General features: G+C 38.6%; 1 protein-coding gene across 1 annotated transcript in view; it reads right to left on the minus strand.

Annotated features, from left to right (window-relative positions):
* LOC124605139 (DENN domain-containing protein 5B) overlaps nt 1-26,344 on the minus strand; it is a 474,504-nt gene that overhangs the window by 53,617 nt on the left and 394,543 nt on the right. The window contains exons 10-12 of the mRNA XM_047136622.1: nt 25,831-26,043; nt 20,445-20,613; nt 14,433-14,600 (exon numbers count right to left, since the gene is read on the minus strand). Coding sequence (XP_046992578.1) covers nt 14,433-14,600; nt 20,445-20,613; nt 25,831-26,043 — 550 coding nt within the window. The remainder of the gene's footprint in view (nt 1-14,432; nt 14,601-20,444; nt 20,614-25,830; nt 26,044-26,344) is intronic.

Genomic DNA, 26,344 nt, shown 5'->3' on the forward strand with positions numbered 1-26,344 from the left:
GTGCGAGTGTATACCTGTCCTTTTTTCCCCCTAAGGTAAGTCTTTCCGCTCCCGGGATTGGAATGACTCCTTACCCTCTCCCTTAAAACCCATATCCTTTTGTCTTTCCTTCTCCTTCCCTCTTTCCTGACGAGGCAACCATTGGTTGCGAAAGCTAGAATTTTGTGTGTATGTTTGTGTTTGTTTGTGTGTCTATCGACCTGCCAGCGCTTTTGTTTGGTAAGTTTCATCATCTTTCTTTTTAGACATATATATATATATATATATATATATATATATATATATATATATATATATATAATAAACTTGATACATTTAAATACTTATGTAATGCACTTTATACATGTAAACATTTTTCAATAGAGAAAAAGCAGTGATGCTGTAAATATGACTTTTTAAGATTTTCCAAAGGGATTTGGCCCTCAGTATTTGCTTTTATGTTTTCGGAAAGTTTGTTATAACTTTTCACTCCTACATGGAAAGTACCTTTATGACACAGAAATGTGCTGATTCAGATAAAATATAAGCTTTTTTTTGTCTAATATAGTGATCATGAATATTAGTTTTTTTAGCAATCTACTATTCTAATCCAATAAATTTATTTTGAAGAATATATGTTGGATGGAATATCAGATTTCTTAAATGGTGCTTTACAAAATTCTCTAGGCTTGCATTCAAATATAATGTTAATGTTTTCTTTAATCCCATTTTAAACTGCTTTGTAACCATAATCTTCAGAATTTGGTTCTGTGCTGTTAACAAGTGGTTCATAGTTGATAAGAGACAGATAAGATGTAATAGAGACAGATAAGATAATCATATCCTTACATAGAACATTGTACAAATTAATGGGATATGTTTTTAACTGTTCATCAATTATTCTGTGTCCAGTTGCGAAGTTGTTTTGTGACATTATTTATTAAGTATTGTAATTCTTCTACATGGCACATTAAAATTGTGTGCCGGACTGAGACTTGAACTCAGGACCTTTGCCTTTCGCAGGCAAGTGCACTTGGTAGAGCACTTGCCTGCAAAAGGCAAAGGTCCCGAGTTCGAGTCTCGGTCCGGCACACAGTTTTAATCTGCCAAGAAGTTTCATATCACGGCACACTCCGCTGCAGAGTGAAAATCTCATTCTGGAATTCTTCTTCACTTTTCTCTCTTAAGGGAATATTGGTAACCTCTGACAATAGGATGTTTAAGCTTAGACATTATTGTACAAAAGGACCATAAGTGTCTCCATTACCAATCCTTGACAAGCACTATATTAAATTAGATTATACTCTGATAGGTTAAGTGTTCAGAAACAGTTTTAAGAATGATTAGTGTGTTCAATGCTTACTGCTCGTTTACATTTACTCAGTAAGGAAGTGACCCATGATGTCAAAAGCTTGCAGTAGGTGGCAAATACTAATGTTATTCATTGTTTCACATCTGCCAGGCTTAGTATACAATTAACACACTCGATAAGTGGCAATTACTGTTGAACTCTTACTTCTGAATGTGTGCTGTTCATTGTACTGTATTTTAATTTACAAATTCTGAAGTCAGTCATATATAATTTTTTTCTAGCATTTCTGAAAGGTAACAGGAAATTATAATGGGTCTATAGTTTTTTACATTATCTGTCCCATCTTTCTTTTTTATCAGTTGGAATTGTCTAAGACATTTTCAGTAAGTCAGCGAAAGAACCTACTTGAAGTGAGCAGTCACGTAAGTATGTAAGTGGTGCAATTAAATTTAAAGCACTATTCTGCAAGATTTTGCAGGAACATTGTTAATGCCTGTAGAGTAGGTGTTTCTTAGTCCTTTTGTTGCTTTTGCTATTTCATCTTGTGTTACAGTGCTGATGTTCACCGACTAACTACAAGTGCTTATTTGCGTTTTCACACATAATCTGCAATGCCTATGAAAAAGTTGTTAAATGAGTCAGCTGTTTCTAAATGGTTTGTTACTTTTTAATTTTCTTGCAAAATGTTATATTTTCACACAATGCTCTATTTTTACCAGTTTTTTTTTTTTTTTTTTTTTTTTTTTTTTTATAACAGCTCACATTCTCTTTGCCTTATTTGTTGCATCATATATGTTTCATCATTATGCCTTTCTGCTACTCTGATTACTTTTATTCATATTTAGGAATATTTTTATAATACATGTGTAATTGAGATGAGGAATTACACAAATTACATATTTTACATGGTAGTCTCTTTTCCTTGCATGAAACCCTGATTCCTCTTGTGATCCACCTTTTCACTGTACAAGTGTTGTTTACGGTTGTAGTTTCCTGCGGAAATGGAATTTGAAAGTAATGTGTTCACACAGCTAAGAAGTTAAATTTCTCATTTACATAATTTAGGTTATAAACATGTGACCATCTTTCTTTGAATGGTAAGCTGTTGAAATACACTGGGCAAAAAGATGAAGAATCACTCTTTTAAAACACTGTTATTTTCACCCACTGTGAGATAGACATGTGAAATGTGGCTCAAAGATGCCTACAGCCTTCTACAGTAATAGTGCAAAAGTGTGGCATCCAGTGATGTCACCCTCAGGCTTGGTGACACTTCAAACAATAAGATGTCAACACATGGGGCGAGCCAGAACTCAAAAGGCCATGAGAGTTTTAAGGTGGGTTACCGATGTCACATTGGCACAAAATTTCATCACAATTCTGTCCACCACCATCACAGACGTATCACCCCCTCCCCCCTTTACCCACACATCACCCCTTTCCTTGGTGCCTGTGACGGAGGTCACAACCATGATGCCTAGTATTTAAATCATGGAGTTTACTTATGGGTGACAAAGGAAAACATTTCAGACACATCACTGCTCATATCTAACACGAAAAAGCCTCAGGAGGTGACATAAGAGGCATCAACAACAACACCCTTCCCCATGGCACTTTCATTTACACACTTTTCACGCTCGAGAATAAAAGTTTGCAATGAAGTGTGCAATAGAATAATGTTCTTGATAATCCACCATCCAGATGATTTAAGCCTTCACTAAGGACATTGTAGGGCTGCAAGGCTGTTGAACATGATCTGATCAATCCGGAGTGGAATGTGACCGAAATTTTTGCTTAGGAACACAGGGTGAAACCATTCAAAATCATTCAATGGAATCTGACTGTGATCCAAAGCAGCAAAGGGTGTTTATGCTTTTTCAGGCCTCTTGTTTCATTCCCTCCTGTCGTGCGATCGTAGAGGGTGGACGGGGGTCAGGGGTGGGGGGGATTTGAGGGGGAAGCAACACTGACACATGTGTGAGTAAAATGTCAAACTCCTTCTAAGATGCCCCTGATCAGCAACAGCTTTGGTGCCACCTGTGCACCTTTGATGAGCACTTTAAAAATGAACCTGGAGAGAGACAACCCTTGACTGATTCCTAGGCATCCAAAGGCAAGCAAACTCTTCAACTACAGTACTGCTTTAGCGCCTGCTTTCAATCATGTGGAATCTGAGGTGTGTCAAAGAGGTTGCACTCCTCTCCCTCCCATGATCACACCACAGAAGTGCTAAAAAATCATTAGATCGCATTAAAATTTCATTGAATGGTTTTGAATGGTCCCTTCTGGTTACAACTTGTGTACCAGAGAAAAATTGTGGTTGTGCTGCACTCCAAAGGTACCATATCATGTTCAGTGGGATTGCAGCCCCATGATATCCTTAGAGAAGAGCTGAATCATCCGGGGTACATCATCAGTGTCAAAGGTTGTCAAGGACATCATTCTGTTGCACATCATACTGCAGACTCGTTTTTGGGCTGCGAAATGTGTGTAAATGGACAACCCAAGGGAAGGGATAGTGTCAATGATGCCCTTTACATAGTGATAGGAACAACTGAAACAAAACAATCAATACAGTCGATTGCTGGAAATCAACAGACTCATATGGTTGTAGATTTACATATTGTCTGCATTATTCATTCATTCTTTTGAGTGAAGCCAGTCTATGGGAGCAACTGAATGGACAATTGAATCAGTTGGCTGTAGTTTTACATATCTGTTTGATTATTACTCATTCATTTCTTATGCATGAAAACAGTCTCTGCAAGCAACTGAATGAAAACAGTTGACACAATCTGGTAGTGTTTTGTGTACTGACTGAGTCATTCATTCTTTCTTTACAAGTGACACCAGTCTTTTGTATTTCTGTCAGCTGAAGCATGTATTCATTCATTCAATAAATTGAAAACACTGTTTAGTGGTGTAGTTGACTGAGTTATCAATTATTCTTCTGAGTGAAACTAGTCTGTAGCGCTTTCGTTAGTTTAAGAAAAACAGTGGTATACAATACAAACTGGGGTATATACAGGGCGCTCTATTGATTGTGACCGGGCTAAATATCTCACGAAATAAGCGTTAAACAAAAAAAACTACAAAGAACGAAACTTGTCTAGTTTGAAGGGAGAAACCAGATGGCGCTATGGTTGGCCCGGTAGATGGCACTGCCATAGGTCAAACGGATATCAACTGTGTTTTTTTAAAATAGGAACCCCCATTTTTTATTACATATTTGTGTAGTACGTAATAAAATATGAATGTTTTAGTTGGATTACTTTTTTCGATTTGTTACAGATGGTGCTGTAACACAATTTTAGAAACACAGTTGGTAACAAGTAGGTTTTTTAAATTAAAATACAGAACATAGGTACGTTTGAACATATTATTTCGGTTGTTCCAATGTGATACATGTACCTTTGTGAACTTATCATTTCTGAGAATGCATGCTGTTACAGCGTGATTACCTGTAAATACCACATTAATATAAAAAATGCTCAAAATGATATCTGTCAAACCTCAATGCATTTGACAATACATGTAACGACATTCCTCTCAACAGCGAGTAGTTCGCCTTCTGTAATGTTCGCACATGCATTGACAATGGGCTGACGTATGTTGTCAGGCATTGTCGGTGGATCACGATAGCAAATATCCTTCAACTTTCCCCACAGAAAGAAATCCGGGGACGTCAGATCCGGTGAACGTGCGGGCCATGGTATGGTGCTTCGACAACCAATCCACCTGTCATGAAATATGGTATGCAATATCACTTCAACCGCACGCGAGCTATGTGCCGGACATCCATTATGTTGGAAGTACATCGCCATTCTGTCATGAGGTGAAACATCTTGTAGTAACATCGGTAAAACATTACGTAGGAAATCAGCATACATTACACCATTTAGATTGCCATCGATAAAATGGGGATCCTTCCTCCCATAATGCCGCACCAGACATTAACCCGCCAGGGTCGCTGATGTTCCACTTGTCGCAGCCATCGTGGACTTTCTGTTGCCCAATAGTGCATATTATGCCGGTTTACATTACCACTGTTGGTGAATGACGCATCGTCGCTTAATAGAATGCATACAAAAAATCTGTTATCCCGTAATTTCACTTGTGCCCAGTGGCAGAACTGTACACGATGTTCAAAGTTGTCACTATGCAATTCCTGTTGCATAGAAATATTGTATGTGTGTAATCGATGTTGATGTAGCATTCTCAACACCGATGTTTTTGAGATTCCCAATTCTTGCGCAATTTGTCTGCTACCAATGTGCAGATTAGCCATGACAGCAGCTAAAACACCTACTTGGGCATCATCATTTGTTGCAGGTCATGTTTGACATTTCACATGTGACTGAACACTTCCTGTTTCCTTAAATAATGCAACTATCTGGCGAATGGTCTGGGCACTTGGATGATGTCATCCAGAATGCCGAGCAGCAAACATTACACACGCCCGTTGGGCATTTTGATCACAATAGCCATACATCAACACGACATCGACCTTTTGCGCAATTGGTAAACGGTCCATTTTAACATGGGTAATGTATCATGAAGCAAATACCGTCCGCACTGGCGGAATGTTACGTGATACCACGTACTTATACGCTTGTGACTATTACAGCGCCATCTATCACAAAGCGAAAAAAGTGGTCCAAATAAAACATTCATATTTCTTTACGTACTACATGAATATGTAATAAAAGATGGGGGTTCCGACTTAAAAAAATGCAGTTGATATCCGTTTGACCTATGGCAGCGCCATCTAGCGGGCCAACCATAGCACCATCTGGTTCCCCCCTTCAAGATAGACGTGTTTCATTCTTTATAGTTTTTTCGTTTGACGCTTTTTTTCATGAGATATTTGGTCTGGTCACTATCAATGGACCACCCTGTATATCTCCAGACCCCCAGAGGGTAGCGCCACCATCAGGCGTACGCGAAGATCGCAGTGGGTATGGCAAAGTTAAAATGAGTAATATACATACTTGTATATTTGTTTGATTGTGTACTGAAAGACTAATTCTTTGTTTCATTATTTAAAACTGATGAATAGATAGCTGTGCATTAAACCATTGCAGGTGCAATTAACACATAACTAATAAAGTGCTTTGTTGGGAGTACTAAGTTGAGCAAGCACAGAAGGGTAAGGGGAAAAATAAGGAACATGGCAAATTTTTGTGAATGTTTTCATTTTGTTTGTGTGATGATGTCCATTAATTAAAACCATTTTAATCTAGCTCTAAGGTTGCATCTGCATCCAGTACACTCCACATCAGTGTCAGTGTCCTTCTGCTGTTGCCAAAGGCAGGGCCAGAATGGCAGGTGACAGGAGGAGATGGTGAGTCACAGGTAGTGCAGGTTCTGCCAGTGATGTTCCCATGCTGGCCACCATGTCACCTCCTCACACCAGCTGCAACCCTGGCCCTGGCAGCAGCAGGAGGAGGCTATAGCAGTGGCACCATGTGCACACCCTAAAGACCATCGCCCCTCATAGGAAAGGGTGAGAAAGTATGTAAGTGAACTCACTCAGATGCAGAGACAGAGTGAAAACATTCGTATAACAGACAAGACTGACAGATACTTGTGTCAAAATGATTAGTGGAAAATCTCATATAAGATGTGAAACAAATACTAACAAAGAGGTAGAGGGGCTGGCCAGTACTTACCTCAGCTCAGTACAGCCGATAGATACACATAAAACAGAACTGAAAATTTACATTCCTAGCTTTCGGAACTTTGTTCCTTCATCAGGGAGGAGAGAGGGGAAAAAAGGGAAGAAGGGAAAGTGGATTCAGTTACTCACAACCCAGGTTTTCACTGAAGAAGAGAAAGTGTTAAGATGACAGACGTAAGTGATAGCTAACAAAAGGGACAAAACAATGAAGGATGTGGACCATATAGGTGATCTAAATGATTAGTGGAAATCACTAAAGAAGAGAAAGTGTTAAGATGACAGACGTAAGTGATAGCTAACAAAAGGGACAAAACAATGAAGGATGTGGACCATATAGGTGATCTAAATGATTAGTGGTTGTGAGTAACTGAATCCACTTTCCCTTCTTCCTTTTTTCCCCTCTCTCCTCCCTGATGAAGGAACAAAGTTCCGAAAGCTAGGAATGTAAATTTTCAGTTCTGTTTTATGTGTATCTATCGGCTGTACTGAGCTGAGGTAAGTACTGGCCAGCCCCTCTATCTCTTTGTTAGTATTTGTTTCAGATACTTGTGTCAGCCAGTTGTCTCACATTAACTGAAACCACTCAAACCTGGAGAGTAACTTGGCTGCAAACTCATTTCATTCAGTTGTTTCATTGTACTGCAAAATCTGACTGGACCAAAAAGCAACTGACTGGCCAATCAGTTGTTGAAAACAGTCTGTTGTCCCATCCTTACCTTTATGCCTCCTTCTGATGTGTTTTTGCATTCAATTCTGAGTGGGTGTGAAATGTTTTCCTCGGCCACCCATAAGACAACCACCTAATTTCAACACTGGGCCTCTGTCCCACTGTATGAAACATCCTGTTGGACACAATTTTGACAAAATTTGGTACCAACGTGACATCACTAATGCATCTTATACCTCACATGAACTTCTGGGCTATGACTTTTTTTTTTTTTTTTTTTTTTTTGCACGAGTTGACACCTTGCTGTTTGAAAAGTCACCAAGCCAAAGGGTGACACTGCAACGTACCACACTTTTGCACCATTACAGAAGTAGGTTGTAGATACCTTTGAACCAAATTTCACATTTCTGTGTAGAAATGGGGAAAATGACAGGATTGCAAGAAAGTGACCCTTTCAATTTTTTTGCACAGTGTACTTTATGTTATCCTAATTATTGCATCTGCAAGTGGTTCTTAAAAGTATATTGTTCCCAGTTCTGTCTTTTCCTTTGAACTTAGTATTTGAACTAGATGTTTATTAAAGCCTGTATCAGTGAAGTGATGCATACACCCTCCTTGATTAGCAACTGATCTAAAGCTGTTTCGCAAGTGTCTATTACTCAGGTAGCACAGCATTTACATTGTAGGATGTACCAAGGTTCAATCAGTCCTCTCAGTTTCTGGTTCTTGTAAGAAAGTCAATGTTAAAGTCTCCACAAATTATCAAAGCCGATTCCATTTTACTCTCCAAAAAATAAAAATAAAAAATAAAAAAACCATGAAGGAATTATCTGAATGAGACACAAATTAGAAGACATGATGTACACGTACAGACAAACACATGACTACAATTCCAGTAAAATTGGATGATTTATTCAAGAGAAAAAGCTTCACGAATTGAGCAAGTGCATAATGTGTCGGTCCACCTCTAGCCCTTACACAAGCCATTATCTGGTTGGCATTTATTAATAAGAGTTGTTGGATGTTCTGAGGGATATTAGTCAAATTCTGTCCAACTGGTGCATTATACTGTCAAAATCCTAAGGCGGCTGGAGGGCCCTGCCCGTTATGCTCCAAACATTCTCAACTGGGGAGATATCCAGTGATCTTGCACGCCAAGGCAGTGTTTGGCAATCACAAAGAGAATTAGTAGAAACTCTCACTGTGTACGGGAGGCCATTATCTTGCTGAAATGTAAGCCCAGGATAGCTTGCATGAATTGCAACAAAACAGTGCCTAGAATATCTCCGACATACCACTGTGTTGTAACGGTGTCACAAATGATACCCAAAGAGGTCCTGCTAGGAAAAGAAATGGCAAGCCAGACCAGCACTCCTGGTTGTCTTGCCGTATGATGGGTGACAGCCAGGTTAGAATCTCACAACTGTTCAGGGCATCTCCAGATACATCTTTGGCTTGGAATACCATTGATGAAAGTAGAATTATCTTCATTCACGAGTCCTGCTTTGAACTGACCCTCGATGAGGTGAAGACTTGGTTGGAGATAGCAAAGGGCAGCAATGATATACCAATCTGACTGTCATTCGCCATATGGCTCAATGCTGAGGAGTGTTGGTCTGGGGTGCCATTTCTTTTCATAGCAGGAACCCTTTGGTTCTATCTGCAACACCCTTGCAGAACAGCAGTACTTCAATGATATTCTACACCACATTTTGTTGCCCTTCACGGCAAGCCATCTTGGACTTACATCTCATAAAGATAAAGCCCACTTGCAAATGGTGATAGTTTCTACTGCTTGTCTTCATGCTTCCCAAATCCTACCTTGGCCAGCAAGGTCACCAGACCTATCCCCAGTTGACAAGTTTTGGAGAATTATGGGCCCTACCGAGCGAAGTGGCGCAGTGGTTAGACACTGGACTCGCATTCGGGAGGACGACGGTTCAATCCCGCGTCCGGCCATCCTGATTTAGGTTTTCCGTGATTTCCCTAAATCGCTGCAGGCAAATGCCGGGATGGTTCCTTTCAAAGGGCACGGCCGACTTCCTTCCCACTCCTTCCCTAATCCGATGAGACCGATGACCACGATGTCTGGTCTCCTTCCCCAAAAACAACCAACAATTATGGGCCCTACCATTCAGCTTGAGATTTGATGATCTAATGCACCAACTGAATACACTACTGGCCATTAAAATTGATACACCATGAAGATGATGTGCTACAGACGCAAAATTTAACCGACAGGAAGAAGATGCTGTGATATGCAAATGATTAGCTTTTCAGAGCATTCACACAAGGTTGGCGCCGGTGGCGTCACCTACAACGTGCTGACATCAGGAAAGTTTCCAACCGATTTCTCATACAAAAAAGCAGTTGACCAGTGTTGCCTGGTGAAACGTTGTTCTGATGCCTTGTGTAAGGAGGAGAAATGCGTACCATCACATTTCCAACTTTGCTAAAAGTCGGATTGTATCCTATCGCGATTGTGGTTTATTGTATCACGACATTGCTGCTCGTGTTGGTCGAGATCCAATGACTGTTAGCAGAATATGGAATCGGTGGGTTCAGGAGGCTAATACGGAACACTGTGCTGGATCCCAACGGCCTCATATCACTAGCAGTCGAGATGACAGGCATCTTATCTGCATGGCTCTAATGGATCGTGCAGCCATGTCTCGATCCCTGAGTCAACAGGTGGTGATGTTTGGAAGACAACAACCATCTGCACGAACAGTTCGACGACGTTTGCAGCAGCATGGACTATCAGCTCGGAGACCATGGCTGCGGTCACCCTTGACGCTGCATCACAGGCAGGAGCGCCTGCAATGGTGTACTCAATGACGAACCTGGGTGCACGAATGGCAAAACGTCATTTTTTCGGATGAATCCAGGTTCTGTTTGCAGCATCATGATGGTCGCATACGTGTTTGGGGACATCGCAGTGAACGCACATTGACAGCGTGTTTTCGTCATCGCCATACTGGCATATCACCCGCTGTGATGGTATGGGGTGCCATTAGTTACACGTCTCGGTCGCCTCTTGTTCGCATTGATGGCACATTGAACAGTGGATGTTACATTTCACATGTGTTACGACCCGTGGCTCTACTCTTCATTCGATCCCTGTGAAACCCTACATTTCAGCAGGATAATGCACGACCACATGTTGCAGGTCCTGTACGGGCCTTTCTGGATACAGAAAATGTTTGACTGCTGCCCTGGCCAGCACATTCTCCAGATCTCTCACCAATTGAAAACGTCTGTTCAATGGTGGCCGAGCAACTGGCTCGTCACAATACGCCAGTCACTACTCTTGATGAACTGTGGTCTCGTGTTGAAGCTGCATGGGCAGCTGTACCTGTACACGCCATCCAAGCTCTGTTTGACTCAATTCCCAGGCGTATCAAGGCCGTTATTACGGCCAGAGATGGTTGTTCTGGGTACTGATTTCTCAGGATCTATGCACCCAAATTGTGTAAAAATGTAATCACATGTCAGTTCTAGTATAATATATTGTCCAATGAATACCCGTTTATCATCTGCATTTCTTCTTGGCAATTTTAATGGCCAGTAGTGTAGAATTTGGCCCAATATCCCTCAGGACGACATCCACTCTCTTGAATAAATCGTCCAATTGTTCTGAAATTGTAATCATTTTTTGTCTTAAAATGTACTTACTTTGTTTAGCAATGATTCCAGTTTATAAACAAAAGTTGAAAATTTCCAGATTGTTATCAATAAACTAGAGCTGAGTGTCAGTAAATGGTGGTTATAGCCAAGTTCAGCTTACAAACAATTTTTATACCTGCAGTCACATAAGTCTTTTCAAGATTCACTGGAGACAGACACATTAGAAAAACCTATAATATCCATGAAACAGAATGCTGCCTCACCTTGTGAGCTATTATGTCTGCAGTAGGGGAAAGACAAAATTAAATTAGTTATTTTTGTGAGTTGAATCAATTCAGGGTTAAGCCCATGCTCTGGAATGCATATTACTTAGGCTCACACATCCATCAATATTTGTTTTGTACTGCATTTATAGCTTTGAAATTCTGCTCATCAGGTGTGATGTTTTTTCTTCCTGTTAAGCTTATTTCTGGGCACATACTGGTCCATAATTTGTCTGTCTGTTCTTTCATTTCAGAATAGTCATTCTTTACCCGTTTGCCCATTTTTGTATGCTTTATTACTGTACTTCCGTCTTTTTTATTATCGTTGCATGGGTGTAAGAGGCAAGCCTAATGCAAATGTGAATCTTTCCTCATCTGCCTGGATGGAAGTGGGAGTGGAAGTGTCATCGCAATCACGAATCCAATGCAAGTAGGAAAAGGAGTGCTCTCACAACAGAAAAATGCAGCTGTTACCTATGCTGATGGTGTTCATTACGGATGTCATCGAATGTTTGACAACAATGGTGAAAAATAAAGAAAACAGTGCAACAGGCAAGAGCAACAGGTTTGCTACTCATGTGTAAATTTCTTTGCACTTTCATAGTCTTCATTACCCTGTTTACCCAGAATCATTTTATAGTAATTGGACAGTGTCTAACCAAATGTTGCAAGTGTGATGCAGTTTACGTCATGCTTGGGACCACTGACAGTGGATTATGGTGATATTCTCAAATGAATCCTCATTCAGTATAGCAAACAAGTCCAGGGTCCATCCGATGTGGAAAGAGTAAGGAACACATTGTCATTTCCAAAACGTAGCGGAATATGAAAACTATAGAGTGGCTGGGGCATCACGATTTTGGAAAGCTTTCTAGTCATTCCAAGAATGCCATTGGATATCTTCATAACAGTAAGTCACAGATGCTTTGTATTATAATGGAACAGTGAAAGAATATGTTTGACTTTCCTGTGTTTCTGTGGGCTCTGACATTTTCAGGACAACAGTATTCATTTTTCAGGACAACAGTATTCATTGTCACAGAACAGCGACTATAACGGTATTGAGGACACCCATGTGAATGGAGTGGTCTGCATATTACCCAGATTAGCATCCCACAAAGCTTACATGAAGTGCTCTCCAGAGAGAGAATAACCCCACCTTGGACCCCGTGCAGTGTAGCAAAAATGGACACCCATCTATTGAACTTCTGATTAGTCTGAGATTGGAACAATCACATGCAGGTGGTGCACCTTACTGATAAGTTGGAGTTACATGGACTAATGGTGACTGTTGCCACATAGTGCTCCAGTAAGTATAGCTTTCTGTTTTTCCATGTCTGTGGGAGAGTTCCAGCCACAGTGGGTTATGATAGAGGTTGTATTCCCTAGAGAAAGGCAGCATATTCCCTAGATGTTCAGGAGATCTTTTGAAGTTCCAGCACCCAATTTTACAAAATCTATTAACACAATATATGGTCATTTCTTATCAGTCATCAAGCAGGCATTTCAGGATTCACAATGTATCTCGTTACAAAAACCAACAATATTTTGATGAAGGAGCTGGTCCTTATTACAGACATCTGCTTCCACATATGATGCTATCAATTCTTCAGGTGATCACTTTCAGCTATGTTGTTACTGACTGCTTCCATCATAGAATCATGTACCTGCCAAATCCATTCTGTTGAGTACTAGCTGGTATGAGCTGTTTACAGTAGCTGTTTCTGCAGGTAGTATCCTTCGTCAACACCAATGACTGCGCTCCACAGGAAATTACTTATATGGTACAGCAGAGGTACTCTCTTGATGATTAAATGGAATTCAGCATTTTATAAGGAATTATTTTGGAGAAACAATGCAGTAACAAGACACAGAGCTACCATTTCTGCTAGAAAACCTGATCAGTTTGTGACAACTAGTGCTTATCAATGTTAGTATTCAGTGATGCCTCTCCAATTGACACTGTACCTATGGTGTAAATAAATGGTTATCATTCTTTCAACGAAATAATACGAAACAGTTGTCCATACAGTTGTAAACACTGTGACAGAGTTATGAGTCTACCGACAGAAATATGGAGGCAGGAGAAAGCTGTCTCCAAGAGTGAATGTTACATTATACACTTTTTGTGGAATGTGGTATAAGAATTGTATCATGATATCATTTATGATGGAAGCACTACAAATATCTCTCAGTAAATACTGAAGGACATTCATATATTGCTGTAATTTTGTTAAATTAGGTCATCAGATATATAGCCTTTATTTACATGAAACAGTATCCTGTAGAAGTTTGTAGGTAAATACATTGTGAGCAGATGATTCTTCATTCACATTAGTGTATACCATGGTGAAATCATAATGCTTAGTTATAACATTATAAAGTGTGAGCTAATAAGCAGCTAAGAAAAGGAAACTAATAATTAATTGGAAACACAAATACTTTAGGACTAAAGCAGACCACTTATCGAACAATAGAAGTATTGAGTTCTCAACAGGTACAAAAAAAAAAAAAGAATAACAACTTGATAGCTTTCAGTTGAATCATTTTATTAGGTAGAGTACAAATTGTGTGTGTGTGCATGGGGTAAGTGTGAGGGGGGGCAGAAGGGGGGCATGCATGCACACTGCATATATAAGTGGACTCAGCTTGTTAAAAGAATCATCCAAAAACTAGCAAGACTGCATTCTTTTTTGTGTGCCTGTTGATGACTCAATGCTTCTACTGTTCGGTGAGTGATCTCCTTTACTCCCAACTTAATTACATTCTGCCAGAACTTTCCCTTGCCATATTAACTGGAAATGTACTAGCTATATGGCCATCAGTTCACCACATTACATATCACAAGCAAGCATCAACATATTCATTCAAGAAATACTATTAATACCAAGCAATTCTTCTCACCTGTTTATTCTGTAAGCCATGTGACCATATTCGTTCTAGCAAGTCACACAGGCTAGCAATGAGCGTGTTTTCTTCAACACCTACAAGTGAGACCTCACCGTGACCAAGTTCAACAGCTTCTGTTCCCATCTTCTCCACCAACATGCGCTTTGTCTTGCTTTTACAATCCTGAAACATTTTTGATGTGATTGAAGACTGACACATCTGTTTTGTTCAAAAAATAAAATTAGCTTACAATAAACTATCATATTAACTGTTATCCGGTTAAATAACTGCTTAAATTTCTATTTGACAGAAAGAAAGTCTGATGAAAATGTTTGTTTAATGAAATAACAATTTACAACATGTGTAGTAGAAAACTGAAGACAACTAATCATACAGCTGAAAAAGTAATGAAAGGAAAGGCAAGCTATGAAGGATAACACAGACAAAGATTAAAATAGGTAAATTAATATAGGTAAACAAGTATACAATCATTCTTATACAGTGTAATTATAAAATCCATGAAACATTTTTAAAAATTCATAAAGATAAATGGAGAAGAACATCACAAATGATACAGTATGTGAATGCCAAGTTTTTTTAAACAGTGTTTATAAAGTTCTGTGTGTCCACCATTTGTTACTCGGCAAGCATCTAATCGGTAATCCAATTCTACCCATACTCCTCCCTATGAGTCAGGAGTGATAGTAAGAATAGCTGCTGTTATATAGTGTTGCAAGTCTTCAAGGTTTTGTGGTAAAGGTGGAACATAAACACTATCCCTGATATAACTCCAAAAGGAAAAAAATCTTAAGGCATCAAGTCCACCAACTGTGGTGGCCACTTGGGTAGTGCCAGGTCAGTGGCCACAACATATCAACAACAGTTTGTGGTGCCCCTGTCAGGAATTTTCCAAACTAATTTGTCAGCATCACACTCGAAAAAATTTTTACAGTTTGCCGTTCACATACTGTATCATTTTTTATATTATGTTATATTTAGCAACTGCCCTTGTTAGTTCCGTCTAGTATGCACCCCACACATTTTAGCAATTGTCTGTCATTTTGTGTGCAGTCTCCTTTGTAGACTGATTGCATTTCACTAGTATTTTACAATGTAGTGAAGTCTGCCACCTGCTTTACCTACACCTGAGCCAATGTGATCACTCCACTTCATGCAGCTGAAAATAGTAACGTGCAAGTATCTGTAAGAGTTGACTTTTTCAACTGTGACTCATTGATACTGTAGTCATAAGATACAGCGGTTTTTTGTTTTGTTAAGTGAAAAGTTTTATCCTGGCCTAACCGAATATTTCTGCAACTTTTTTGGACGTTAGTTCATTATAGATAACTGCATCATTCAAAAAATCAGAGGATACCATTAATATTGTCTACTAGATCATCAAAACAAAACATGAACAGCAAGGCTCCCAACACACTTTGCTGGAGCACAGCTGAAATTATTTCTACATCTGTCAATGACATTCCAACCGAGATAACATGCTGTCCTCCTCACCAAGAAATCCTCAATCCAGTCACAAATCTTTGATGTTATTTCACATGATCATATTTTAAATAATAATCATATGTGTGATACTCAGTCTGAAAGTCAAGAAATATTGCATCTATCTCACTGCCTTGATCCATAGCTTCCAGGATGTCATGTGACAAAAGTGCGAGTTAGGTTTCACTTGACCGTTGTACCCAGAATTCATGCTGGTTGGCATGGAAGGGGTAATTCTCCATTCTAAGATTTTAAAACTAATGGATGTCAAGGATATTGGACAGTAATTTTGTTGATCTCTTCTGCTGCCCTTCCTGTAGGCACGTGTGACTTACTATTTCTTCCCGCCACTAGGCATAAGATTTTGTTCAAGGGATATCTTCATAATATTATGGTTAAAAGGAGGGCTACCTCAACCACAAATTTGGTACAGAATCTGATAGTAATTCCATCACGCCATGCAGCCTTATTCAATAATGATTTCAGGTGTTTCTCAATGACGCTTGCATTATGATTTCACTCATCTTTGCACTGGTATGAGAACGACATTGGGACTATACTGCTGGGTTTTCCTTTTTAAAGAAACAGCTGAAAACATAGTTAAGAATTTCTGTTTTTGTTCTGCTACCCTTAATTTTAGTTCCAGTCTTGTCGATGAGAGTCAAGATGCCCTCTTTTTAACCATTTACGTTCCTATTTGTGTTTGCCATCTGAGTTATCGGCCGTTTTACCAAACGACACTCAGGCTGTCGACTGCGTTTTACTTTTTATCCATCATAGCAATATGGCGTACGCCATTTAATTTTTAGTTTCGGACCTCTGTTTCTCTATGGTGCATTTTATAGACCTTTCTCCATGTCACTGTTTTGGGATTAACTTGTTGTTTGGGATTAACTTGTTGTTTTTAATTCCTCTCTTTGTCTTTGTGTTCTACAGTTTTGACATGGGCGTATATCACCCTAGTTGTTTTTGAGACCTAAAACAAAGCAAAACAAACACTGATTTTGAATCTAATATTTTGCAATGGTAGACTTCGAAGGCTTCATAAATTGCCTCCTTTACACCCACACTATATATGCTTTGTTTTATACTTATTATGTGCATCTGTTTCCTTAGGAGTTTCTTTACACTGACTATATATCATGGAGAGTCCCTCCCATCATGAACTGTACATGTCTATCCAGTGTATGGAATAATGAAACATACCAAGATTAACTAATAATAGTACACAACATACCTTTCTTACACACTTCATGATAAACTGTGACTTCACTGCATGTACACATATTTGCGATTATGTCATTTTCAATTTATGCTAATCAATGTGTAATGGAACTAGGAATAAGAACTGACCTCCAGAATACAATATGTTGACTGAAATTTCTTAAATTGAGGAGAAAATATGAACATCATGCAGACAAATGTTAAGTCTATAGTATTAAGCATGCAATGGAGTACCTTTATCTACATGAAATGAAAGGAACTGGAGTTTGAGGTTAGTGCTCTTGTAGATAATTAGGATGGTAATTTATTTGTGATTAAATCTTACATATTTTTATACAAACAGTTAAAAGAACTTATTTTACTCAGTTTATTACAGAAAAACTTTTTAAGTAATATTTTTGTCAGTTACAAACACAATATATTTCTTCTTGAGCTTAATGTCAAATGTGAAATTATTTATATTAGTCTTTTTTCACTGTAAATGTAATGAAACTCTAACTGATTAAAGTATGACTTGTTTTCAAAACTTTATTTAAGACTTGATGTTAGGACAATGTAGTTACTTACATAACCTGGAAGTTGAAGTTTATTTGAGAAAATATGTAACCTCTTCCACATCATGCACATAATTAACAAACAAAAAAACTAGGAATTTTGCTCTGTGAAGCATTAATTTACTGAGAACTTACATTTCCTATTTCAAAATTCTTACGATATTGGAAAAAATCTGAGAAAATATAATCTTGTACTAAAATACCTTTTTTATGTCAGTGCTCATAAATTTAAATGAAGCAGGAGCATCAACCATTCTTTTAAGCTTCAGTCATAATCTCTCAGTTAAAAATTTTAAGTTCCTCATTGAGATTCCTGTGTCTTCAGAGCATGACTATGTTTCACAGCGCTGCTTCAAAGTTACTGTAAGTGTTAGAAGCTTAAATTTGTGATAGATATTTTGTTAGTGCAGTCTGTGTCTGGAGAATGTAAATGTAACACATGCAAACTTGCAGATAAAATATTGTATTTAACATAAGTTGTAAAATGCTGAACCCAGACAGATTGATATAATACCATTAAATTTATGAAAGAGTGAGATCACAGGTGCACAATAATTGAAGTAAGAAAGAAAAGATGGGTTTATGTGAGAGTGACTCCTATACTCAATGATCGGAATATTGGACACATGATAAGTTAGGCATGAAGAATTCAAGAGCTAACAGTTATTGCAAAGGATTATATACATGACATACTAATAAAATGTAATTAGCAAGTCAGCATTTTTTAGTAAATTATAAATACTAGAACTTTCAGAGTATTCCTACACACACTGCTCCAAATCTATTTGTTCTCTATGGAAAAAATGTTTGAATCAAAACAATTTGTTGCTTAAGAATAAGAATAATACGATTTGGTGTGTATTCATTTAAAGTAAAGAAAGACTTCTGCTGTATTAGTAGTATCAGAAAATTAAATGGAGAGATACAAACAGCAGCCATATCATCCTGGTCAACATAAGGTTGAGGAGTCTACATCTACATCTAACATCAACATGAAATATTGCTTTTTTGAATAATTAAGAGAATATGCCCCAATCTTTTAATTAAACGTAAAATACATTAAGAATAAATTTTCCCCTGTATGTAAATCTGCATGGTAAGGACAAAAGGTCACAATTTAATGTAAGGAATGTATTTTTTTGCTGTTCTGGTACAGGAAGATCAAGAGAAATGTTTATGTATCGAAACTGTAAAGCAAGTTGAAGGCAGTCGCTGTAATTTGTTTTTGGATTACTGGTATATAAAAGCAGGAGCTGTGAGCGCTCTCTCTCTCTCTCTCTCTCTCTCTCTCTCTCTCTCTCGTTTTTTTTACAATGTCTGTTTCAAAAATGTGTCACTCTGTAATGTTTGGCAAATAATTATGCTAATTTAATTTCAAAAGCCGTGTTTTAATTAAGATTGTACTTTCCTTTTTCATTAATTCCACATATCAAATTATTATGCTACATTTTAGAAATTTTTCAGGCTACAGCGAAGGAGAGTTGTCGACGATTTGTTTGGTGGCCACAGCCGAATGCTACTAGTGCAGTTGGCTATTACTTTAGAAAACTTTTATTTCAGTGTCCCTGAGATCTCTTTTACGGGTCTTTTCTATCAGTAACCAGGCAATGTAATTACAGAAACTGCCTTTTTTTTTAACATCGGCCACTGGCCTCTGAACAATGCCATGAGTCTACATTCTCGTCAGTCTGATGGGAATCTGATGCTGGTTGGTGGAATATATAATTTCATCATCAACAAGTAAAAAAATTTTTATGCACCATTTCATCATTTCGGAAGTATTGCCACCAGCAAAATCAATAAATTTAGTATTACATTATACATTTTTTTTAGCAAACCAGTTGTATTAAATACACCTACATCTACATGGATACTCTGCAAATCACATCAAATGCCTGGCAGAGGGTTCATCAAACCACCTGTGAACCATACATCTTTGTAACAGAATATGCAAATAGGATATGACTGCATGTAATAAAAAGTGACAAATTGTAGCATAGTGGACAAAATGGAATTAATTATCAAAGATAAATTACTGCAACAGCACTTAAACTTGCTTTACCCAAATGAACAAATTGTGAAGGCAGGGAATGGTTATACTTGCAGTTGCTTATAGTAAGTTGAAGTTCATATTTCAAAGGCAGTTTCACAGCTTTGTGTATTTTGAAAGGATATTTACCATTATCAAATAACAATGCATCAATATTTATGAGTGTCACCAAAATTTTTATAGTTGTTGGTGATAAACAAATAACTGATAGTTGTACAGCCACAAAGAGCCTGTCATAACTGGTTTTCTGTAAACATTCATATTAAGAGGGATATCTGTTTACATTTAAAGACACAACAAAGATATTTAATTGCTGTTCCTGCATATGTAGCACCTACTTTCATGTGTTTTATAGTTGCAAGGTTGCTTTGCATTACACGAGTGAGTCTGGGTGCACTGAATGATTGGTTTTGAGTCAAATGTACACATAACAGCACATTAATTGCAAATCATCTGTGCCTCTTAAATCATGTTAATACTCATCTGCATTGCTTATTTCCTTTTTAAATATTAGCACGAATTAGGAGAGCAATGGTTTTTCTATAATAGTGTTTTATTATGTGCCATACATTCTTAATCTACAATCCAACTACACAACTATCGTTAACTATAATTTTAGTATTTATGTTGGCCTGCTAAATGTGATTCTTTTATGAGGTTACATTCTTACTTATGTTTTCTATACAACAGCTGTAGTACCTTAAGAAGTTTTTCAACAAAGGTCCAGTTCGTTTGAGCAATAAGAGCAGGACTTAAATCTGTGCCAAATCTTGGTGGTCGCATGCTGTCCATGGATTGATCCCCATCAATCGATAGCTGCCGTTCCTTCTGGTGCCATCTAGGTGTGTTAGTTATTCGTTTGCGTAACCTACAAAACAAAATGTCATGACTATATTCTGTTTTCTAAAAATTACTTAAGGAACTACGCACTACAAATTTTCAAGACATACAGTACAAGGAAAGAGCGCTAAAATGTCACAGTATTCATGAATAATTATTTGCACAAATTTGTGTCTTTCTTTGATTCTAGTGGGATTATCAGGGTGGGTATAGGTGTAGCTGCCACCATGGAGTCTAGTGGATGCACCAAAAGCAGCACCAGTTTCGATTAATACACAGTATTTCGTTTCTGTCCTCACGTGCTTTTTTGTTGTGAAGAAGTGAACTGTATCTGTGTACTTTACTGCATTGACTAGTGTATACTAACTTTTGCACATATAGCAGTATTTAAATTGCATCCAGCAACTGCTTGAGTAAACATTATGGTATTGCTGCTATCACAACACCTATTGATTAGCTCATCCTGGCCATTCAACACATAAATCTCTGGGTGGAAGATTAATTTGACACATGATTGTCACATTACACCTTACAAACATGTTTGAGGTATGAATGAGATTTTCACTCTGCAGCGGAGTGTGCGGTGATATGAAACTTCCTGGCATGTTAAAACTGTGTACTGGACCAAGACTCAAACTCGCAACCTTTGCCTTTCACGGGCAAGTGCTCTACCATCTGAGCTACCCAAGCACGACTCACGCTCTGTCCTCACAGCTTTGCTTCCGCCAGTACCTTGTCTCCCACCTTCCAAACTTTACAGAAGATCTCCTGCGAACCTGCAGAACTAGCACTCCTGAAAGAAAGGATATTGCGGAGACATGGCTTAGCCACAGCCTGTGGGATGTTTCCAGAATGAGATTTTCATTCTGCAGTGGAGCGTGCGCTGATATGAAACTTCCTGGCAGAATAAAACTGTGTGCCAGACCGAGACTCGAACTCGGGACCTTTGCCTTTCGCGGGCAAGTGCTATACCATCTGAGCTACCCAAGCATGAGGTAGGCAGGTGGAAGGTAGGAGACGAGGTACTGGGGGAAAGCTGTGAGGACAGGGCATGAGTCGTGTTCGGGTAGCTCAGATGGTAGAGCACTTGCCTGCAGAAGGCAAAGGTCCCAAGTCCGAGTCTCGGTCCGGCACACAGTTTTAATCTACCGGGAAGTTTCATGTTTGAGGTATTTGCCATTGCTGAATGTACATTTAAGCCAGCATAGGATGCACCATCTGCTGAGACTGAGGCTTATCTTCCTAAAATGTCCAGACAAGTGCATAGAGTGGGACTGCTTGTCACTCCAATGCGAGACAGATGATTGAGTCCTTAGGGAAATAGAGGGCAGGTCAGGAAGGAAGGAAGGTAGGTATCTACTTTGTTTGCTTGCCAGAGGTAGTGTCCAACATGTTGAGGGGACTCTGCCGGCCTGGACTGCGCACACTGGGTGAACCTGGATGCAAACGCTGGCTCGTATCAGCACAAATAACATCTGTCACCTGGGTTCAAAGGCCATTATTGGTTCCTACATGTGACTGGATGCTTCGATGAATACTAGCCTCACACATAGGGTGGAAGCTCAGCTAGCACTCTGCAGCATCATTCCCAGAAGTAACTGTAGTGCTCTGACTTGGAGCCGAATAGAAGTCTTGCACCTGAAACTCAGATGATTCTGTGATGAATGTGGATTTCTCTACCTTTGCTATTATGTAGAGAGTTGTAGGAAACCCCCTGCCAAATACGTCAGGCACAGACTACACAAAGGAAGCGGCTATCCTCATTAATTAAAGAGAGTAACATTTGTCATAGAAGACTGGAGAAAGAAAATGTTAAAATTAGTTAACTGCAGGAGTGTCTATGGAGAGGTCCCAGAACTAGTCTCTCTTACAAACAGTGACACTGCCCACATTCTACTCAGGACAGCGAGTGGCTGAGATCTGATGCTGACAGCAATAAAATTTTTAATTCTGAAAGGAATGTGTATCACAAATACAGTCTGACTGCCAGTGACAGAGCTGTAAGGAGCATGATAATATCTAGTGAGGTTGTACAGGTGCCAAATGCAAAATAACTTTGATCAAAGTAAGTGTTAAAGATGGACCAAACATGATCATCAGATGATTTTATAAAGCCTCTGACACAGTAGCAGTAGTGACAGAGCATTTGAGGAGATTAGAGAAGATTTCACATAAATTTCCTGGTCATTTTCTGGCATTAGGTAGAGATTTCATCTCACCAGCTATAGGCTGAGAGACTCAAAATTATTAAGGGGAATACTAAAGACATGGAATCTTGTTCAGTTCTTCTAAATTCATTATCCGAAAATTACTTTCAGCATCCAGTCAGCGAACCAACTCTGAAGGTAACATATTACATCTTCTGCGCAATGACAGTCCTGAACATGTTGACTCAGCACAGAACACAAAACCATGATAATGAAGCCACTATAGTATCACTGAATATAGTTGTAAATATACACAGTTACAAAGCTATTTCTGCTTACCAAGAGTGAACAAAAGAAAATTCAGATTACTTGAGCAGTCAACATGAGGAACTCACCTCCAGGAGCAAAACTGACAAGCATCAATGGAGAAAGTTAAAGAGTACTGTACAAAATGCCTTAGACAGGTATGTGCCAAGCAAGTTGTGAGGTGTTGCAAAAGCCCACTGTGGTTCAACAGCCATTTTAGAAAGCTGCTACAGAAGCAAAGAGAGCTTTACTTCAAATTTAAATGTAGCCAAAGCCTCACAGACAAACGAAAACTGAAAATCAGTGTGGAGAGCCACACATGAAGCATTCAAAAAATTCTAAAGTAAAATTTTATCTATCAGCTTAACAGAAAATCCTAATAAGTACTGGTCTTATGTTAAATCAGTAAATTGATGGAAGCCATCTGCCCACTCTGTGACCATCATGTCATACAAGCAGAGGATGACGGACAGCAGGCAGACGCACTGAATGCCTCTTTCCAAAACTGCTTCAATGAGGACGATTGTACTATGCTACTGTCTTTCAACTGTCACATGGATATCAAAATGAGAGGTATCAAAATAAGTGACCATAGGATTGAAAAGCTACTGAAATCACCCAACAGAAGACTGGTCACTGGACCTGATGAGATAACAATTCTACATAGAATATGCAGCAGTAGTGTACTGTGTGCCACTGGATAAGTGAAGCATTTCTAGTAATTGGAAGAAAGAGCAGTAATTCCCACTTTCAAGAAGGGTCATGAAATACATGTACAAAACTACAGGGTTATAGCTCTGACATAGGTCTGTTGTACAATTTTGGAACACATTTTACACTCATTTATTATGACCTTTCTGAAGGCTGAAAATATCTTCTTTAGGAATAAACATCATTCTTGAAAAGAATAATTGTATGAAACCCAGCTCACTCAGTTCATGCACAAGACCCAGCAAGCAGTAGGTACAGGTGTCCAGGTTGATGCTGTGTACTTTGACTTCCACGACACATTCTATACAGTTCTGCACTGCTGCCTAATGAACAAAATAAGACTGACTGGAGTATCAGACCAGCTGCATGATTATACAATTACACAATTGCAAAACGACGACTGGAACCAGTTACCTCCAAAAATTATCTAGATGTATGAGCATGGAGTGATTTAAAAGAGAACAATCATATAAAACTAACTGCAGGAAAGGTAGTCAATAGACAGATTCATTGGAAATTTAGTCCAACAACAAAGGAAGTAGCTTACAAAACCCCTCTTTGACCAATATTTTAATACTGCTCATCAGTTTGTGATCCACACCAGATAGGATCAACAGATGACATAGAAAAGATCCAAAGAAGAGCAGTATGTTTCATTGCAGGTTAATTTAGTTAAGTGCATAAGCATAATGGAGGTGCTCAGTCAACATCAGTGGTAGACACAGTGAGAGAGGTGTTTTGTATCATGGTGTGGTTTACTGTTATAATTTTGAGAGCTCTTCCTACTATGTACATCTCGTGAAAAGACCATGAACATAAAATCAGAGAGATCTGAGTTCACACAGAGACTTACCAACAATGGCTAGAACAGGAAGGGCAGGAAGTGACATCTATACACAAAGTGTTCTCTGCTGCACACTAATGGGGTCTGCAGAGTCTAGATATTTCATTCCTGAATTAGCTCCCAAAGACAGGAAGTATGTGTAAATAGTGTAACATGATGCAGCCTAACATCCTAGAAGATAATATCTTTACATATAACAGGTTCACACCTAGATGTGACAGCCTTTTAACTGAAATTGCATATGTTCATTGCCAGGGCAGGCTGATGTTCAGTTACCATGTTTAGAATACTTGATTTTTACCAATCATCTGTGATTTAGAATTGCTATTAGGTATGACTTTCTGTCTTTTCTAATAAGGTATGTACTGACTCTTGGGATTAAAGCACAATTACAGACAAATATAATTAAGCTCCTTCTCCCTATGATTTAGTTGAGTTCTTCAAGGCTATGGTACAGTGAGTACATAGCAAGATTTAGAATAGATGCATCTGAAATTGTACTGCCAATCTCTACATTTGAGAAAGATCCCCTGGACTCAACCATATAGCCCAGTCACAGAAGACCAAAAAATGTTGATCAGAAAAAAATTGTGTAGTCACAAATTTTTGCTTAGTGTTGTGAGGGGGTGTCCTAAACAACATACAAGCAATCCTGACCAGTAATATTTTCCAGTAGAAAATTAAACTACATTAAATTTCCTACAAAAAATGTTTTCTCTGCAACTACCAGTTTCTGCATTGCACGGAAAGGAAAAAAATTGCTGATCAGTGAAAATACTGATGAAAATGAAATTCCAACATTAATCACAGTTGGGTGTTGAAATAAATTCAATGGCAACAAATGAAAATTTGTACTGGATCAGGACTCAAATCATGTAATTGAGGCAGGACTTTTGTGGCAGGCCGGTATTCACGTATTGGGATCTGGATAACTGCCTAAAAACTATATCCAGGCTGGCCAGCACACCGACCCTTGTCATTAATCCGCCAGATGGATTCGATCCAAGGCCAGTACACCTCCCCATCCCAGAAGTGGTGCTTTGACATGTGTGACTATCCAGGCAGGTCACATGGAGTCCATAATTGAGGAAACCATTTTCTTTTATTGTAGAAGTGTAACAAAAAATCTATTTTCAATCAACTATTATACCCAATATCAACATCAGTAGCAAAGATACGATTTCAGTACTACGGAGAAGTATAATGCCCAATAATGTATACCGATGAATATACAAACCTGTGAGGTGGCTCTTTGAGCACCGAAGCATCCAAGAGTGGAAAACCACCAGTATTTCTGCTCGGAGTCACACGCGAAGTTACACTTTCCTGGGGTGGAGAGACCACTACATCAACATTTGCTAGGCGCTTCTCTAGAAGTAGTTGAGAGTCCTGTATCGTAGTGCAGTGCTCATAGTCTGGTGTTCTCACAAAACCTTCTCCAAACCTTTTCCTGATAAAGAAAGACATGCTAGTTTTCTTTTCACCTAAGCAACACAGCACACATGTAATTCACATTATTTTTGGATGAACTGAATGAATCACAGCATATCATCTGATGGGCAGAGACATTTGCTTTCATTTTACTATTAGTTACTATGTGATGTGAACTATGTGACCAAAGAAATTAAATAGCACACATTATAGCTCAACATGAAAGAATTGAGTACACTCCTCACACTATTTTAACAGTTTTAGTTATTGTATTAATTTAATTTTTATTTTTCAAACAATGGAATATCCAGGGTGGAGTG

Source organism: Schistocerca americana, chromosome 3 (genome assembly GCF_021461395.2).
Source record: "Schistocerca americana isolate TAMUIC-IGC-003095 chromosome 3, iqSchAmer2.1, whole genome shotgun sequence".
Taxonomy (NCBI): Eukaryota; Metazoa; Arthropoda; class Insecta; order Orthoptera; family Acrididae; genus Schistocerca; species Schistocerca americana.